Source organism: Protopterus annectens, chromosome 12.part0, assembly GCF_019279795.1.
Source record: "Protopterus annectens isolate FY-2018-M chromosome 12.part0, PAN1.0, whole genome shotgun sequence".
NCBI classification, from domain to species: Eukaryota; Metazoa; Chordata; order Ceratodontiformes; family Protopteridae; genus Protopterus; species Protopterus annectens.
The window spans coordinates 1,175,213,874-1,175,233,014 of NC_056746.1; the positions used below are offsets into that span (position 1 = coordinate 1,175,213,874).

General features: G+C 41.1%; 1 protein-coding gene across 2 annotated transcripts in view; it reads right to left on the reverse strand.

Annotated features, from left to right (window-relative positions):
• Nucleotides 1-19,141, reverse strand: part of CTNNBL1 (catenin beta like 1) — a 2,650,525-nt gene that overhangs the window by 2,067,911 nt on the left and 563,473 nt on the right. For both annotated transcript variants that reach the window (XM_044090205.1, XM_044090206.1), the window contains one exon: nt 6,530-6,627. In XM_044090205.1, coding sequence (XP_043946140.1) covers nt 6,530-6,627 — 98 coding nt within the window. The remainder of the gene's footprint in view (nt 1-6,529; nt 6,628-19,141) is intronic.

Consider the following 19,141-nt stretch of genomic DNA (forward strand, 5'->3'; position numbering starts at 1 on the left):
TTTCCCGAGGGGCTCTTCTGCCAATTCAGGAGAGGCCTCGAAGAGGATGAGATCCCCACAGGGGATTCCTGAGGAGCTGGCTCTCTGCGGTCCGGGATGAGGGAGTGGTCGACTTGACCTGAGGCACCGAGGGAGGGGCGGACAGAGCCGACTGTGGAGTAGAACCAGGTTCTAACACACTCCGCATGACCTCGACGCACCCCTGTCAGGCAGAGCCAGAGGTCCCGCTCCGAAAAGCTAAAACCTCCCTCGGCACCAACACTGGTGGCTCCGGGGCCGATGTCGGAGCCGAACTCACCAGCGCCCCGGCCCCGAGAGGGAAAGCGGGGTCGGACAAGGGTCCGATGCCACTCACCCCCTCGGAGCCGACGATGGAAGTCCGGCGCCGAGATTCTTCTAAGGAAGAAATCGGAGCCGATGATGGAGCCGAAGACATTTGTATCGGCTCCGACGCTACCACAGTCTCGGTTCCGAAACGCCCCGGCTCCGAGCTCAACGGAGTCGGAGGAGGAACATAATGAGGGACAGGGTCAGGCATCGACTGATGAGTCAGGCTCTGAAGCATTTGGGCCAGTGCCTCGGACTTAAGAAGTCGACTCACTACCCTCTGAAGGTCATGGTCTGACAGCCTCGATGACCTAGAGGAGTGAGATCTATGGCTCCGTTCAGACAGCAGGGGAGATGCTGGAGCCGAATGAACGGAGCCAAGGGACGGTGACCTGGACCTCTTTCTAGATGTTGGTTCCGAAGGTCTGGTCGGAACCGACACAGGAATTTCCAATACCTCGGCTCCAGCCGGAGCCGAGGAAACCACAGAAACTGTAGACTGAGACTCATCGGCTCCAGCCGGAGCCGATGTAGACGGAGGTTTCGTAGCCTTAGGTCTCGGCTCAGTAGCTGGAGCCGAGGACCTAGAAGCCTTGGAGGGCTTTCCCGAAGGGACAGTAAGGGAACCCTCAGGCTTGAGTAAACCTCTCAAAATCAGTTTGTTTTTTCTTTCCTGCAGGACCCTGGGGCTATGCAGGTGCAAAGGTCCTAGGCAGTAGACACAAGAAGTGTGACCGTCTGTCAGAGACATTTTCTGACAGCACGAGTCACACTTCTTGAAGCCTGAGACCTTTGAGTCTTTAGACATTTTAGAAAAAGTGTAATCACACACACCCAGTCAAACACACTGATTACACCCTATCCTATTTTAAACTCAAAAAATAAAACAAACTACCAAAGTTTTAAATTCTGAGGAAAAAACACACACACACCACTAGGGGATGGAAGAAAAAGGCCCAAAGGCCCGAGGGAAGAACTTATAAGTTCTTGTGGAAAAATGGGATTTTAAAGAGAAAGGGGGAGAAAATCCACTAAACTAAGGGAAACAACTGTTAAAATTAAAATTAAAGGGGTTGAAGTATACTAAATTTTACTCCAAAGTTACTCACCAAGAAGCCGGTAGAAACCAAACACCTCGATCGCTGTAGCGGCAAACGAGATCTGAGGTAACTCACGCCTAGCATTGTGGGATATAAGGGGAGCCTCGAGCCGGTGGAACCAACTCTCGAGCTTTTAGAGTGGCCGAGTCGGAGCCGAGGTCGGCTCCGAACCCATCCAGCAAGAATGAAGGCGAGATAGACAACTTAACATACATATATATATATACACACACACACACACATACATATATATACACACACACACACACACATACATATATATATATATATATATATATATATATACACACACACACATATATATATATATATATATATATATATATATATATACACACACACACACACACACACACACACACACACACACACACACACACACACACACACACACACACACAAAACACAAACACACATTCCCTTCCTTAATTTAAAACTGTCTTCTTGTGGAAGACAAGCAAATTTCTTAGACACGTGCATTTCTTTTGACCCTGTTGCCTTGCCATGGAATTCCACTATTCATAGAAAAAATACTTTCAGAAACAATTACTTGGATTACACTAGGATGCATCCGCTCTTTATGAAACGCAACATAGCAAGAGGTCAGTTCATTCACATTTCCCATCTGGTTAGTAACGATAATGACTTCAGAATGGAATGTTTGGCTTTGAAAGCTTTACTAATACAAAGGCATTACCCTACAGATCTTCTTGATTTTCTTACAGCAGAGATTACAGTGGCTAGACATGTAAAATTTCCTCCAATCATCAAAAAAGGGTTCCTCCCTAGAAAGCCTACAGTTGCTACTTCAGTCCTTGATGTGAATAATGAACGGGCTTCTCCTACTAACAGGATTAATTTTACAACTATCAGTATGGATAATGTTGTTTCTACCACGGATATTCCAATGGACCTTGAGAGTGTTTTTACCACGGACATTCCAACTGACCTTGACAGTGTTGCTTTATCCAATCACCGCATGAGGGAACTTTCAACCCACTTGGTATCCAATACTAATCACCCTCCTGGACCACATCCCACTTCTGGTCCTATATTTGATGCCTCTGAAGAGCCACCTTCTTCTATTTCTTCTCTTGGCAGCAACACTCGTGACTGGACTGTGGCATTTCTTTAACCTATTTGCAGAGATTCTGACCGCATCAGTAATATTATTCGTGCTAACTGGGACATTTTAACCAATAGCCAACAGGTTAACAAACTTGTTGACTCACCTAATTTCCTATATTAAAAAAACAAAGTCTTTGAGGTTTACTTTTGAGAACAGACTGATGATTTTGCTTCTCATGCTCTTGATGTAGGAATGTTTTCTTGTAGTTATTGTGTAGCTTGTCCATATATCCAGATAGGAAATTCTTTTCAATTCACTCACAATAACTTTAAGTTTTTTTCTCTAAACATTTTGATTGCAAATCCATTAATGTGGTTTATGCTGCAGTCTGTAATTCTTGTCCAGCTTATTATATTGGTAAAACAATAAGACAATTATCTTCCAGAATTAAGGAGCATTTGGCAGCAGTTAGAAATAATGACATGAGAAACGTACTAGCAAAACATAGTTTAGTCTGCCATAATTTCACTGGTTTTAAATTCCTTATATTAAAAGGAGTTGACACTTTTTTGGAGATTTTAATACCTGATTAGAGGTTAAGGAATTGCTTTGGCAGTTAAAATTCAATGCAGATGCCCCTCCAGGCTTAAATGAGAATTTGAATATCAAATGTGTATTGAGGTAGCACCAATAGTTTGTTTTGTGCCTTCTCTGCCTTTAGTGATTTTGAATGACACTTCTTTTTTCATTGTTCCCATAACTACCAGTGTCATGCTCTGTTGATTGGAACATTCATTATAGTTTTTAATTACTAATGTTACTACTGGTGTAGAGCTGTTAAATTCCACCCATTTGGGTTATTTATACAAATGTTCTTCATTATTTCATTATACTGTTTGTTTGAAGAAGTCCCTTACACTGAATAAAGGGATGAAAGCATATATATATATATATATATATATATATATATATATATATACAGTTCCCATTCATATGATCGAATTTCGCCAAACTAGAAAGGCATAAACTCGAAACCAGAATCTCAAATTTAGAGAAACTCGATCATATGAAAGGGACAAAAAAAAAAATGAACACCTTTCAAATGTTTTTGCAAGGGGGGCTTCGCCCCCCTGCACCCCCCCCACACCCCCCTTACTTAAATATACCTACTCAGAGCTCGCACTATAGTGAAGGAAAGGGAAATCTTCCATTCCGCACTATACGCGCAAGTGCAAAAACGGAATATTTTCCATTCCTCCGCTACAGTGCGGTCACGGAACATTCACATTTAAACTGCTAGGGTACAGAGGGACCTGGCCCCCTGCAAAAGATAAGTTAACTTTTTATTTTTTTAAACCTAAGGCTCCCATTCACAATTTCGAGTGAATGGAAGTTCGAGATTCTGGTCTCGAGATTATGAATTTTGAGCTTCCATCCATTCGATCTGGTGAAGGGGAACCATAAAGATACATATATATATATATATATATATATATATATATATATATATATATATTTATATAGATAGATATATATATATATATATATATATATATATATATAGATATATATATATATATATATATATATATATATAGATATATATATATATAGATATATATATATATAGATATATATAGATATATACACACACACACACACACACACACACACACACACACACACACACACACACACACACACACATATACAGATTACTAGGTTATTAATTAGTTAGAGGGGTAAATGAATTAGCTATGTAAATTAAGGGATGTACTAGTCACGGTGACATGGCTGGCAATACAGGACAGATGAGGTCAAAGCAACATGTTAATGCAAAAATGATTTATGGGGAAAATGCAGTTCAGAACAATCTATACAGCAATGTCAGAGAAGGTATCGAGTACAAGAAAGGAAAATAGGTAAAAAGAGTTACTGTGGGAATTTCAACTGGTGACAGACTTCCTGAAGAAAGGGAATTTTTGCTCTCAACAGAAAGAGGAAAAACTGGTAGAAATTATTACACAGTGTTGCTTTCAGCAATAAACATGTCTTGACATCAATGATATGTAAAGCTATGGAGCAGTCTTGATGAAAAGGGTAGGCTTAACAACTTAAGAAATGGACAGCATGGGCTTACTGAAGGTAACTCAGTGAAACAAGAGCTAACAATTTTTATGACGGTATTAAAAAGGAGATGGAGGATAGTTTAGTTAATCCAGCAGTCAGTGTTTTAGGATTTTAATAAGACATCTATTTCAGTGTCACAGAGAAAGTTGGTTAGTGGGCTGGCAGATATACAACTGACATACTATGATGAAAGAAAAAAAGTGTCTGGAAGTGTGTGCATTTGGGGGGGTCGGGACTCCTGTGCGGTAGACAAGAATACAGCATTGGTGAAAGAAGTGTCTGGAAGGCTGGCCCCCTATTTAAAGTTAGAGACAAACCATTAGCTGCAAACAAGCGAGTCCCCAGTAAACGTATTTTTCAATTTTCCACCATATATATCACGGACAGAATGTACAATACAGTTTTACAACTTGCAGATGACCGAGAAGTTGGACTTCTGGCAGTGGAAGAGTGGGCTAGACAGTAAAGCAATTGACTGAGCTCTGTGAAGAGATCTGGTCAAGGTTTTAATTCTACGAAATGAAAATGAATGTTTTCTGCAACAAGGAATGTTAGGAAAAGTACATTAGGAAGACAGATTTTATAAAATACTGACTTGAGGAATGCGGCAATGGATTACACACAGTTAAGCACAAAAGATATGTTAAAGCTGTGGTCAAAGATAAAATCATGTTGGAAATGTCATTCCAAAGGATAGGATTCTAAAATAAGGAAATGATTTTTTCTATTGCATACAACATACCAATTATGCTTTACTTGGTGTACTGTACAAGGACTACACAGCTAAGAAAGAAGACATGACAGACAGTTCAGAGAATAGTGACTAAAATAATTAAAAGAAAAAACAGCCTCCTGCAAGACAAAAATCTTGGAAAGATTTCACTAAGAATGTGAATATCGGCAATATGACATGGACTTCTTAGAATACTGAAGTAACATTATTGTGTTAAAAGATAAGGTGGATAAAGGCAAAGTGGATCAAGGGACCAATAAAGGAAGAAATTTTCTTCTGAAAAGGGAAGGGGGCCTTGTAATTATATGAAGATGGGTTTTTAAATCAAAGTTGAATCACTGCTACATGATACTGAAAAGGGACAATGACGGAGCAAATACTAAAGGCTTTTGCTATTAATTCAAATATGAAAGACGACCATTATTTTACTGAAAGTGACAGAAAAGAATTTAGTAATTTGCAAATTACCTACGTTCAGGCCTAAATGACTAAATAAGAACACAGACTCCAGACAAAGTGTATTTTAAACATTAGGAACAACTCAAGAGTTAACAGTTGTTTTAATTTTGTTTCAACTTCGGCAGTATGAATTATAGTAGGAAGCTTATTCCAATATGTTCACAGCTAATGGTCTGATATCTGTCACTATAACTTACCATCTAGATGAATCCTTTATGGCTTGTGAGAGGGTAGGAAAACTGTCACTTGCAAGCACTGGTGATCCAAGATTTACCTGTATGTCCTCCTCAAAAGATGCTTACTTGTGAAAGCATAGGAAGGGGGAAGAAACATCCTTTTTTATGTGTATATCTTAAGCAATCTGCTATAGTATCTAAAAAGATGGGAAGCTGAAAGTATCACCTTTCCCCTTTGCTGTAGAGCCACATTATCCATTTCATTTCCAGGATGGGGAAAGCTGTCCGAGACTACTGATCAGTACTGGGCTACTGGTAGGATAACCAGTACACAAAACCTCTAAGCTGCTGGCCATCCACATATGTCAGAATTTTAAGTTCATTGTTCAGCACATTTTTGTAGCCAACCAACAAAAAAGTGGCAAAAGTTCATCAGGCGTAACTTAAAACGTATTTACAGATTCGGTAAGATGACCTCATATTAGAGGATTTAACAGTTTTCTCCAACACTTACCAGTGCATCTATGATCACCTCGGCTCCTTCTTCACTCTCATGCAGAGTATCAATATCTGTAAGCTCCTGCAACAGATCCACTACACCAATCGAAACATGTAAAGCAAGTCAAGGAAAAACATATTCTGCAGATAACAGGAAATGTGTCAAGGAAGACTGCTTCCCTGTCTGCTACGATATCTATTGTAAACTGCAAGTACTGGGTTTAAGTACTGCAAAATGTAGCTATGAACAGTAAACTAAAAATGCAGTTCTGCAGCTCTTAACCATTAATGCAAACTTTCACAACTCTCTTATGTTAGTAAGTCACTAACCAAGAAAGTACAGTTATGTAAGTAAATGTGCCTAACAGCAGACGTTCAAATGATCTCTGCTACAGTGGCCTTAGCATTATGGGTTACATCCTGCTAAGGATATAACAACTGGCCAAAGCTTTCAGGGCACCTTCTATGCAGCCAAACCAGTAGTTGTCTCAGGACCCTCACAGCTTTCATGCCAACAGAGAGAGAGAAAGAGAGAGAGACACACACAGAGATAAAGAGGCTAAAGCCCTGACAGGGACGATGCTAGGAAAATAAAACAAAGAACCACACCCTGCCATAAAAACGTCATACAAAAATAAAGGACATGGAGGGAGGAAGCAGCTGCAGAATGACAATTCAATCATCTACTGTTATGGTAAGTTTACTTACACAACTGTTCTATACTCATCATTGATTCAACAGCCTCAGCTATACAGGTAAATTACCACACCCTAACATGACTGGGAGGAGGAAGGATGAGTGTCCAGGATCACTTGGAAAATGGTACAATTAATGCCTGCCCTAGACTCTGAGAAGGAAATCTAGTTTACAGTACGAAAGTTATGTACTTACCATAAGGACAGAGCCGTGTTGTCTTCTTTTCATCTGGTTCAACTCCACTCCCTCCTCCCCCTGCCAAATTATCATTATGTTCTACTAGAGATTAGCCAGACCTCCTTTGGAACCTGTCTGCTCTCTTAGTGTACATAGTATTGAATGTATTTTCTTTTTTGTCCTTTCCTACATAGTGTATCACCATTTTGGTCAGTCATCAAACTTGATCTGAGGTAACTGAGGCAGAAGAGGGGAACTGTGGGTAGCAGAGGAGCCACAGCTGTCCGATCCAAAGCTTTGGTATAAAGCACTGAGGTCAGATCTAACTGTATCAGACAACCTACATGCACAATACGTCTTTGGATTTAGCCTCTGCTGTACCAGGTGTTTTCCAGTTACCCAGGAGAAGTTCTTCTTTTTGGATCTCCTCCATGAAAGAGAATCTAAGTTAGCATCCAATGATCCATCCTTGATGGCCAATGGGGATGATTACAGTGGTAAATTTGAAAGGCTAGAATGACTCATGCTGAAGGAGGTGAGTGCATATTATAACCACGCTTTTAGAAAAATATATTGCTTTGAACATCATCCCGAAGGGATTGCGAGTGGATTGGTTACCTGCTGGTGAGTTTGGTGAAGATGAGAATGACTTATTGCAAGCATGGAAGCATGTCTCTTTAACCTGCACCTTGGGCTGGCTTCAAATTTTGGTTATACGCCATTTAAGGTCATATGAGAAATTGCAAAAAGACATGGATTTGCAAAATGCTTTGGTGAATGAGGTCTCTGAAGTTAATTATGTTGAGAAAATGAAGGACATTAAATTTAAAATCGAAAAGACTAAAGCTGACAATCCTTGTTAGAAAATTTTAACTGGGATAACAAGGACTTTGAATACAACCTTATTTACACATGGCAGTGGAAACCACATCACAGCAGCTCAAAAGTGAAAAGAGCTAGGAACCATTCGATAGTTTTATGTGATTCATCTGCATCATAAAAAAAAGCATTTCCTTTGAGAATGTTCAAGCAGGAGAGGATGCCACCATGTCGGAGAATTTGGATTCATTTGCTTATGATGTCCCTTTTTATTAGAGCAGGCAAGGAAGGGGATGAAGAGGTCAGGGCAGAGGGAAAATAAATTGGAACTTGTTTTGGACACTTCCCACATCCCAGTCATGACATTAATTTCCAGGAAGTGGACATCATTTGTAAGTCCATTGTTTCAATTAACTTTCTACAGATAATTTGTCTGATTTAGTTATTCCTGATGTGGTCACAACGGTTTTATTGAAGGGTGCGAATTTCATACCTACTAGGGTTCCTTCCCTTGCTGACATTCTTATTGACATTAAAAAGTTTTACAGGAAGTTACATCTAAAAGTTTTTTTCTGGGATAGAACTGGATTACAACAACTGAATGTAGGGAATATGGACTTACTAGACGAGAATGATACACTTTTGAATATGTCTTTATATGAGACTGAACTGTATGATGATTTGCTTATGTCGGGGGGTGTGAATTTATATGAAAATGTTTCTGATAACTTTGACAGATATGGTAATGGTGACTGTTTCTTCACAGGTTATGGTAGGTTAACTGTTCCTAGTTTGCATCGTACTAGTCATTTTATGCCTCCTAAAACTTCCACAGCTTTATGTCTTTTTGAAAACATTTTCTGTAAGAAAATAGAATTTGAATTTTCTAAATGTATCCGTTTCAACCCAAAAATGAGTGGTTGGGTTTGCAACAAAATACGTGAACATTTGAACAATTGTGTGTTTAGACAAGCAGATAAGGGGCTAACTGGGTTGTTTTGAGTAAATATATTGTGAGATGGTAAAGAGCTTATCGTTTAATGCTGAAGAATATGTTACATTACCCTATAACCCGGTAACCTCATTTACCTCAGAGTTACATGAGATACTAGAAAGAGGGAAAAGATTAGGCTTTTACACAGCTAATGATAAAAAATTCAGGAGGATCTATTTTAACACCTCAGAAGATAAATTTAAGAATGAAAAACTGAATGAGGTGAATGATAGAGTGTTAGATCGTGGTTATACAGTGTATACTCTGAACAGTGCAAGAAGGAAATTGCTGGGAAATGTGGGATGCAAAAGTCAAAGTAAATGTTATTGTCATTCAGATCAACAAATGCAATGCATCACTGGATGAAATTTCGTTGCTTCAGACTCATGTGCATGGAAAAATAGTTTTCACAAGAGGATGAAGGAAGCATATAATGGAAGAAATTCTAGACAGTACAGATATAAATGCACAAATAGATAACTTACCCACCCCACCATTTTTAAGACAGGATAGCAGCATAGCATAATTTACAGTTCCTGTACCTGTGCAAGTAATAATTTAGTTCAGATTGCATAACTTAATAAACAGAATAATTTAATTATATGACAGTAAAGACAATCATATTGCACTTACGGTATTCTCACAAACTGAGGGAGTGTTGACATTGTTAAGGTTAGTTGTTCAACAGTCTGACTTGCTTGTGGAAAAAAGCTATTCCTGAATCCTGATGTTCCACACCTGATGCTTCTGTATCACTTCCCTATTGACAGGAGTTGGAACAGTCCATGTGTGGGATGATACTTGTTCCTTCATCAGTTTCACAACCCTACCATACCATCTGTAAGAGTAAAGGCCTTGTAGGGACTGGGGTTTTGATCCTGTGATATTCCTGGCCTGCTTTACAACCTTCTCTAATGCCTTACGATCTGTATATGAGCAGTCTCCAGGCTAGACTGTGATGTTGTTAGGATGCTTTTGATCGTGGTCCTGTACAAGGTCATGAGGATATGGGAGGAGAAGTTTGCTCTGTATAGCCTCAGAAGAAAGTGGAAACGTTGCTGAGCTCTCTTTACAAGGCTGGAGGTGTTTGTTGCCCAGCTTAGGTCATCTGAGATCTGCAGAGAAATTTGGTGCTTTTAACCCTTTCTACTGCCATACCACTGATGGCGATGGGTGTGTGGGACCCTTGCTTCCTCCTGAAGTCAACAATGATTTCCTTTGTTTTGTCAACATTTAGTGCTAGGTTGTTTTTGGTGCACCATCTGTTGAGTTGGTTCACTTCCTCTCTGTATGCCCCTTCGTCATTTCTGAGGAGGCCAATCAGGGTGATATCATCGGCAAAGTTGATGATGTGATTCGTCTGAATTTTTTGCAGCTAAGTCATGGGTCAGTATTGTGAAGAGAAGTGGACTTACTATGCAACCTTGTGGGGACCCCTGTGTTCAAGGCGATGCATCACAAGTGGTTCTTGCCAACTCGATTGGTTTGGGGCCTGTCTGTCAGAAAGTCGAGGATCCAGTTGCAAAGTGTACTTTCTATGCCTAGTTGACTTAGTTTAGACAACAGCTGCTGTGGTATTACAGTGTTTAAGGCTGAGCTGAAGTCCATGAACAGCATACATACGTAACAATTTTTGTCTTCAAGGTGGTTCACTGTGTGATGTAGTGCTAGGGATATAGCGTCCGCAGTGGCGCGATTTGGTCTGTAAGCAAACTGTAAAGGATCAAAAAATGCAGGCAGATATGATAGTATATGCTCTTTGACCATCCTTTCAAATCATTTCATCACCTGAGCGCGATGGGTTGGTAGTCATTGAATGTGACTGGGGATGACTTCTTTGGCAGAGGAACAATGATGGCAGACTTGAAGCATCTTGACACACTAGCCTACCTGAGAGATGTGTTAAAGATGTCAGCGAAGACAATTGCCAGTTGATCTGCACATTCCTTGAGCAGACGACCTGGAATCATGTCAGGACCTGCTGCCTTACCTGGGTGGACTTTTCTTAGTTTTTTTCTCACCTTCACAAGGAATGAACTGATGAGAGTTCTTTAAAGATTTTGTTATGTCAAGATAGTACCAGTTGTCTATGGGCATCCAAAGTATGGACTATTCTCTCTCCATAATTTTTAGGTTCTAGAAAGAAGACATGGGGATGGATAGCTTGACTTAAGGTAAACTCAGATATTACTTTACACATAAATGAACAATTAGCTCTCAAAGAAGCATTATCTCTGTGGAAAATGAAATAAGGTTGACTTACCATGAAAGACTGCAACTCAGATGCCTTTCTTGCAGAAGTTAGAACAATTAGTAACAATGTCTTCCATGTTAGTAACCTCAAGTTAACGAAACAAACTGGTTCAAATGGAGCAAGGGTTAGTTCTTCTAACACAAAATTAAGATCCCAAGAAGAAGCCACCTGTTTTCTATGAGGTTTCATATGCAAAACCTCTTTCAAAAACATTTTTGCATGAAGACTATATTGAAAGAGAGGTTCCAAGGACAGATATGCTGACAAATGAACCTTGGTTAAGACAGGTCAGAAAACAGTAACACAAATAATGCAGAACCAGAAACACTAGTCCTGAATAGGTGCTGGTTCTTTTCTTGGCACCATCTAGAAAACCATTTTGATATGCTAATATTTGATTTTACACAAGCAGATTTTCTTGCCTCCTTTAATACCTATTGCACATTCCCAGAAAAAAAAAGGTGCCTGAAAGGTAATAAAATTCTATCATCCAAGCAGTCAAATGTAGTTCTTTGTGGTCAGGATAATCCTGGACATTAGTGGAAGGGGTGGAAGAGCATACTGGAACATTTCTGTCTATGAAAAAGAAAAAGCATCCGTTTTTCAGGCCCTCTTGCATGGAATCCTGGAGCAGAATCTCGCCACCCAATTGTTGAGAGTGGATTCAAAAAGATCTGTTTGAGGTGTTTCCCACAGTTGTGTTGATTATTGGAAGACCCCCCCCCCCCCTTTCAAGTTCTATTTGTGTCTGTCTGTGTTGTCCTGGCCCTGCTCAGCTAGTCTGCCACACAAATTTGCTCTGATGGAATGCAAGATGCTTGGACAGTGAGAGTGTGCCAAAAAGCTATATGCCAAGCCACTATAGTCTGTAGAGAGGGTAAGATCTGGTTCCCCTTGCTTGTTTTGGTAACACATCGTTATTGTGTTGTCAGAAAACAGTTGAACAGGTCTTGATGACCACAGATGACTGACAGCATTTAGTCTCCACAAAAAAAAGCAAAAAAAAAAAAAAAACTCTCTCTTCACAACCCCCAAAACTGAAATCTGAAGTGTCAGGGGATGCTGATGTTGGAACCACACAGACTTTAGGTACCAACTGATTTTTCTCATGTGGAGTCTTTCAAGAGGTATCATCAGAGTCATAGATGCCTTAAGAACCAGAATCCTTGGGAACTCCCTTGTTCAGGTAGTAGTCCGAGTGGAAAAACCTCATAAATATATCTGAATACAGATCTACTTTTCGTGTGGAAAAAATGCTCTTTGAACTGAGTTGTCTAGAAGCCATCAGAGGAAAACAATCCAGTGGGAAGGAGTCAAGACAAGGCTTTTGAAAGTTCTCCTAAAAATCCTTCTGTGTAGGAGATCCCTTACCTGAATGAGGGATTCCTGATACTTTGAGAAAGACTCTACAAAAATAAGCAAGTCATAAAAACAATAAGAAAAATATGAATACCTTGTCATTTGCAGTAGGTTATCAAAGGAGGCAGCACTTTATGAATACCCTTGGAGCACTGACTGGACCAAAATGTAATGCTTAGAAATGTCAATGCGATCCAGACACAGAAAACCTCAAGAAACGTCTGAAATCTGGATCTATAGCAATGCAATGATAAGCATCTTTTAAATCTAAGGTTACTAGAAAACTCAAAAGGGGAATAAGAGGTAATAAGCTGTTAAGTGACAAGATTTTGAAGTTGGGCATGATCACAAACAGGTTCAGAAAGGAAAAATCCAGAACTGTTCTCCAATAATCTTCTTTCTTTGGCACCAGAACCATCTTTGAATAAAACTCTTAAACTAAAATGAGGAGGAGGGGCAGCTTCTATCACTCCCTGGGAGAGCATATGCTGAATGACAAGAGGAAAAAGAAGAGATTGGTCTGGCAGATGTGGCAGGAATTCCTCGAAAAGGAGGGAGATATCCCACTGCCATCTGTAACCTTGGATTACTCTCAGAACCCATATGTCTGGAACTATCCGTTGCCAAAGATGGAAATGGATTTTAGACTTTCTGGAAAGATTATGGGATCGCCAGGGTTGGAGGGAAGTTTGTCATGGTCATTCAGACATATTAGACTGTTGTTTGCTCTAGAGGGTACATGTTTTCTTTTTGGAACCTCCCTATCATTGCTGTTTAAACATTTCTTTACTAGCAGCTTTCTGGGTTTGTGCTTTTTAAAGAAGGTTGGAAAAACAGTATTAAATCCATTGGTAAGTTAGGAGGAGGAGGGCTGGAAAAATCTGAGATATTCCTTTTTATCAGTGTACCTCTCTCAACACACTTTATAAGGACCTCTGCAGCAGAAGGTCCAAAAACTAAGTCTCCATCCAAGAAAGAATTGAAAATTTAATTCTGGAATTTTCTTCAAGATTTTTAGAATGCAACCAAGCAAATCACCTCATAGCGGTTACAGTGACAGGAGTCCTGGAAGTGGCATCAGCAGAATAATCTGAATATTTCACACAGTGGGTAGCTACTCGATACACAGAAGCAACCAAATGGCACTAAGAAGACTTCTCCACAGAAGAGTAAACAAATGACAAAACATTCCTTGTATTCTCAAAAGAGGCAATCATAACCTTTATCTTATGAGCTTGACAAATGAGAAATCTAAAATCAAATGCTGGAGAATAAACTTTTTTCCCCAAAATCTATCAAAAGCCTTCCCATCCTAGTCAGAAGGAGAGGTGGATTAGTACTAGCCAAGTGTTTATTAGCAGCTGAATTTACTAAAGCACTAGCTGCTGGATCAGATCTGGGATGAGTGTAGAAGAACTTAAAAGACTGAGGAACTTTGTAACTATATAGCAGGCTGGCCGTCAGACAAGTTGCAGCCTATGGCAAAAAACATCCTTCGAAGCTGAAAGAACAGGAGAAAGTGGGGTAGGTTCTGGAAATTCCAGTTGTAATAAGTCATAATACTTTCTTAGGGACTGAGGCATATCATGATTTTCCCACTGAAATAACTTGCTCTTTCTGGAAATAACTTCAGAGAAAGAGAATCTTTCAAAGGGGCTGGTCAAAGTGACCCTCTCCTTAGAATCTGAATCAAAACCTGGGAAGAAAAAACACAATCTGTCCCTTCAAAATCATTTTGAAGTTCAAAATCTTGAACCTCTTCAAACAATAAAGAATCCCTTTTTCTTTTAACAGAAACTGCCATAGTGGCGGGGTTAACAGCATGAACTAAACCCTGAGCTAAAGTCCAATAAATCACTCCTGTCAACGGCAACTGACATAGGAGAAGAGACAAGTTTGTTTTGTTTCTTTTTGCAGGAATACTTTTGCCAGGGAAAAAATGCACCCTACGGATGGACATAGCTTTCGGCTAGGTAAAGTGTCATTCTTTGTCCCTTCTCTCGAGATCAACAAGAGTAGCTCTCCCTTGCTATCACAGTCACTCCAACAGCCACAGAAGGTCTAATCCCTGGTCCACAGTGGCTATAGGGACTACACCATCAAGAGCCAGGGGAAAAAGCTGAATGGTCTGAAGAACCAGCTTTCACCACCTCAGGGTCACCAACCTGTGGCTGAGGCACTTTAGCAGCCTCCTGTGGTGGCAAAGGCTGTTTTAATAAATTTCTTCTGTTTTATGGAAGAATGAAGAAAGTACAGTTGTGTGCACTTACCATAAATGTAGACGTTCGAGTGTATTCACTGTTGCAGTCATCACATTTGGGTTATCTGCTTGCAGGTAGCCCTCAGTTGGCATGATTATCAAAGTCTTGGGTCCTGTGTTGGTTGCGGTCTCATCTTCCATGACGTCAGGGGTAAAAAGCATGCAGCCGACGCCATCAGTTTTTCTTGCCCCAGATGTCAAGTGCCCCCATAATGGGAAGCAATTATATATACAAGGTTACACCTCCAACAAAAAAGCAAATACACCAAAAAGCTTTAAGCATAGTAAACAAGAAAAGAGGTATAGTCAATAGAAGTCAGGGGCTGGAGGGAGGGTAACCAGGACTGCAACAGTGAATACACTCGAACATCTACATTTATGGTAAGTGTACACAACTGTACTATGTTCTTAGTGTTTCACTGTTGCAGTCATAACATTTGGGTAGATTCCCAAAGCTAAAGATGGGAGGAGGCAATTTAGATAGCATTTGGACCAGCTAAAAGGCCCTGCAAGACTGCAGTAGCAAAGCCAGCTCTGGATTCAGAAAAAATTGGCAAGTGGTAATGTTTGGTGAAGGTATGTACAGAACTCCAGGTAGCAGCTTCTAGGATGTCCCTGGTAGGGACACCTCTGAGAAAGGCTGTAGAGGTAGATGCAGCCCTGGTAGAATGCGGTCTTATCTCCTGTGGGGTAGGTTTTCCATGGTGCTTATAGCAGAAATGAATGCAATGGCCTATCCACTTAAATATGGTTTGCTTTGCAATGGCCTTCCCCTCTGCCCCTGCAGCATATGCCACCAGCAGCTGTTCAGATTTCCTGAGAGGCTTAGTCCTGTCCAAGTAAAATCTAAGCTGTCTGTGCACGTCCAAGGAGTGTAGAATTCGTTCCCCTTTGTTCTGTGGATTAGAAAAGAAGGTTGACAAATGAATGGACCGATTAAGGGCTACAGTGGATACTACCTTGGGCATAAACAAGGGATTGGTCTTTAGGGACACCCTGTCCGCATGAAAGATGATGAAAGGCTCCACTGTCATGAGGGCCTGTAATTTAGACACCCTTCTTGCTGAAGTGATGGCTAGAAGGAAGACTGATTTCCAAGAAAGGAATTTCAACTCTGCATTTGCAGGTGGCTCAAAGGGAGGAAGAGTGAGCTTTTCCAATACAAAGCTAAGGTCCCAGGCTGGAGTAGGGGCTCTCCTGGGTGTAAAGTTTTTGGTCCCTCTGAGGAATTGCTTCAGCAGTGGATGAGAGAAGAGGGGTGGTTCTATATTGCAATGCGCTGAAATGGCTGAGGCATGAATTTTGATGGAATAAAAGGAAAGGCCCTTGTGAAGCATCTCAGTTAAGTACTGAAGAATATGGGGTAAATTGGGTACTGCTGTGCCCATCCCCTGAGTTTGGCTCCAGGAACAGAATACTTTCCATTTTTCAGCATAGGACTTTCTAGTACTAGGCCTCCTTGCCTCCAGAATGACATCCATCACTTGCTTACTGAGGGATGGTAACAGAGATGTCAGGTAATTAAACCAGGCTGCAAGGTTCAGGGTTTGAAGCTGTGGGTGCAGAATCTGGCCCTCCTGCTGGGACAGCAGGGCAGGGATCTAATGCAGGTGCCATGGTGTTAGCAGTGACACATTGCGCAAGAGGAGGTACCAGTGTTGGCGAGGCCAGTCCGGTGCAATCAGTATTGTCTTTGGTTTGTCCTGTTTGGTCTTTAGTAGCAATTTGGAGAGTAGAGGCAGTGGGTGAAGGACAGGGCATCCACTTTCCAAGTCTGTTTGTGAGGAGTCCTTGTGCAGAATTTGTCCAATTGGTAGTTCTGAGGGGAGGCAAACAGGTCTATCTCTGGGCTCCCCCATTAAGTTCTCAACATGTTGAATATCTTTGGTTCCAGTTTCCACTCGTGTGAGTCCATGAGATTTCTGCTTAGGTCATCTGCCAGTGTATTTAGCTTTCCTGGCAGGAATTAAGCCTGTAGGTGCACTTGGCAGCTCAAGGCTGTGTTCCACAGAGCCATGGCTAGTTTGCAAAGAGGGCATGAGTGGGTCCCCCCCTGCTTGTTTATGTACCACATAACAGTGGTGTTGTCCGTCTTTACCAATAATGGTCCTAGAAGAATGTAGTCCTTGAAGGCTGTCAGAGCATGTTTCTCTGGCGTGAGGTAGGCCATCTGGGAAGTTGTATTCAAGCTTGCTCCCAGGAATACAATTTGTTGGCAGGGTACAGGATTTGACTTCTTTTCGTTTATGGTGTACCCCAGACAAGTTAGTAATTTCTGTACAAATGCCAGATGGTTTAATAGTATGTCCTGGCTTTCTGCCTGAATTAGACAATCGTCCAGGTATGGGTATATCTGAATATTTCTTTGCCTGCAAAATGCAATGACTGGAGCTAGGCACTTTGTGAATATCCTGGGCGCAGTAGATAAGCCAAAGGGCAGTGCAGAGAACTTATAATGCATGTAGCCTGCTCTGAAGCATAGGTATCTTCTGCAAGATTCCCTTATTGGGATGTGCAGGTAGGCTTCCTTTAAATCCAGTGTTGCCAACCAGGCATTTTTGCCTAGCATGGGAAGCAGCTGATGAAGAGTTAGCATCTTGAATTTTGGGATTACCATAAATGTGTTTAGGATAAACAGGTCCAGGATAGGATGCCAGGAATCGTCTTTCCTGGGTACCAGGAAAAGTCTTGAGTAAAAAACTTGCCCCCATTCTTCTTCTGGGACAGGTTGAATAGCCCTGATGCTTAAAAGAGAGAGAACCTGCTTTTGAGCCTCTGCCCACAGATTTGGGGGTAGGTCTGGCCAACTGTTTGGGGTTGGTAAGGAGTGGAAGTGGAATCTGTATCCTTGGGAAACTATATTTAGACCCCATTTGTCCTGGGTAATGAGTTCCCAATTTTTTGCATGCAGGGCGATCTTCCCCCAAAAGGAACAGTCAGCTTGAGCAGGGCTTGGAACGTTTAAAGTTAAGTCATTGAGACAGTTTACCATAGGGGGGAGTCTTACTATTCCCTGCTTTGGAAGAGGGAGTCCCCCACTGCTTAGTCCTGTGAGCACCCTGGGACTGAAGCCGGAGTGTTCTTCTGGTTCTGGGTCTGGACTGAGAAGGCCTGGAAGAGGCAGGAAAGGACCAATTCTTAGAAGGCCAATGCTTGCTAAATCTGGGAGGCTGTACTTGCAGGAAATCTTTAACAGTTTGCATAGCTTTAGCTTTTTCCTCCATCTTTTTAAGTACTTCTTCTGCTTTGTTGCCGAACAGGCGGTCTTGGTTTAAGGGAGCATCCAGTAATTTAGCTTTAACACAATCTGGCAAAGATTGCTCCTTAAGCCAAGCATGTCTTCTAAGTACAGACCCAGTGACAGCAGCCCTGCAAGATGCCTCTAATGAATCAAAACCACATTGCAAAGTATGTTTTCCCACTTGTTCAGCAGAATGCATTAAATCCTGTAATTCTTTATTTTCAGCACAATCAGGAATCAACATCATTTTCTGTTTAAGCAATCCAATAATATGTTGCTGATACTTCAACATATGAAACTGGCAGTTTAAGGCCCTAATGGCTAACGTTGCAGAAGTGCATACCTTCTTACCCCATCTATCCAGCACCCTGGAATCTCTATCAGAGGGGGTAGGATTTTTGGCAGTAGTGGCCTTAATCCCCTTGGGTCCCTGTGAAATGGACTAAGGATCCGCAGTAGGATTTTTAAAAAGGAATTTGTGAGAGTCAGGTACCCTGTAATACCCATCAGGTTTTCTGGGAGCAGGAGGTAAAGTGTCAGGGACCAGGCTAGATTCCGAGAAGGCATCATCTACAATGTCCAGGAGGGATAGCTAAAGGCCTGTGTTGAGGCAGGAGTAAGAATTCTCTAAGTCTCTTTTTGGAGTCAGAGAAATCATGGCTTTCCCAGCGGAAATGCTCCCTAAGAGTATGCAAGGTTTCATCAAAAGAGAAATCTTCTGGAGGGGAAGCAGAGGGACTGGAGTCCTCTGCATCAGAATCCTCAGAGGTAGAAAAGGGCAAATCTTGGTCATCAGAAAAAACAGAAATTTCAGAATCCTGATCAGAA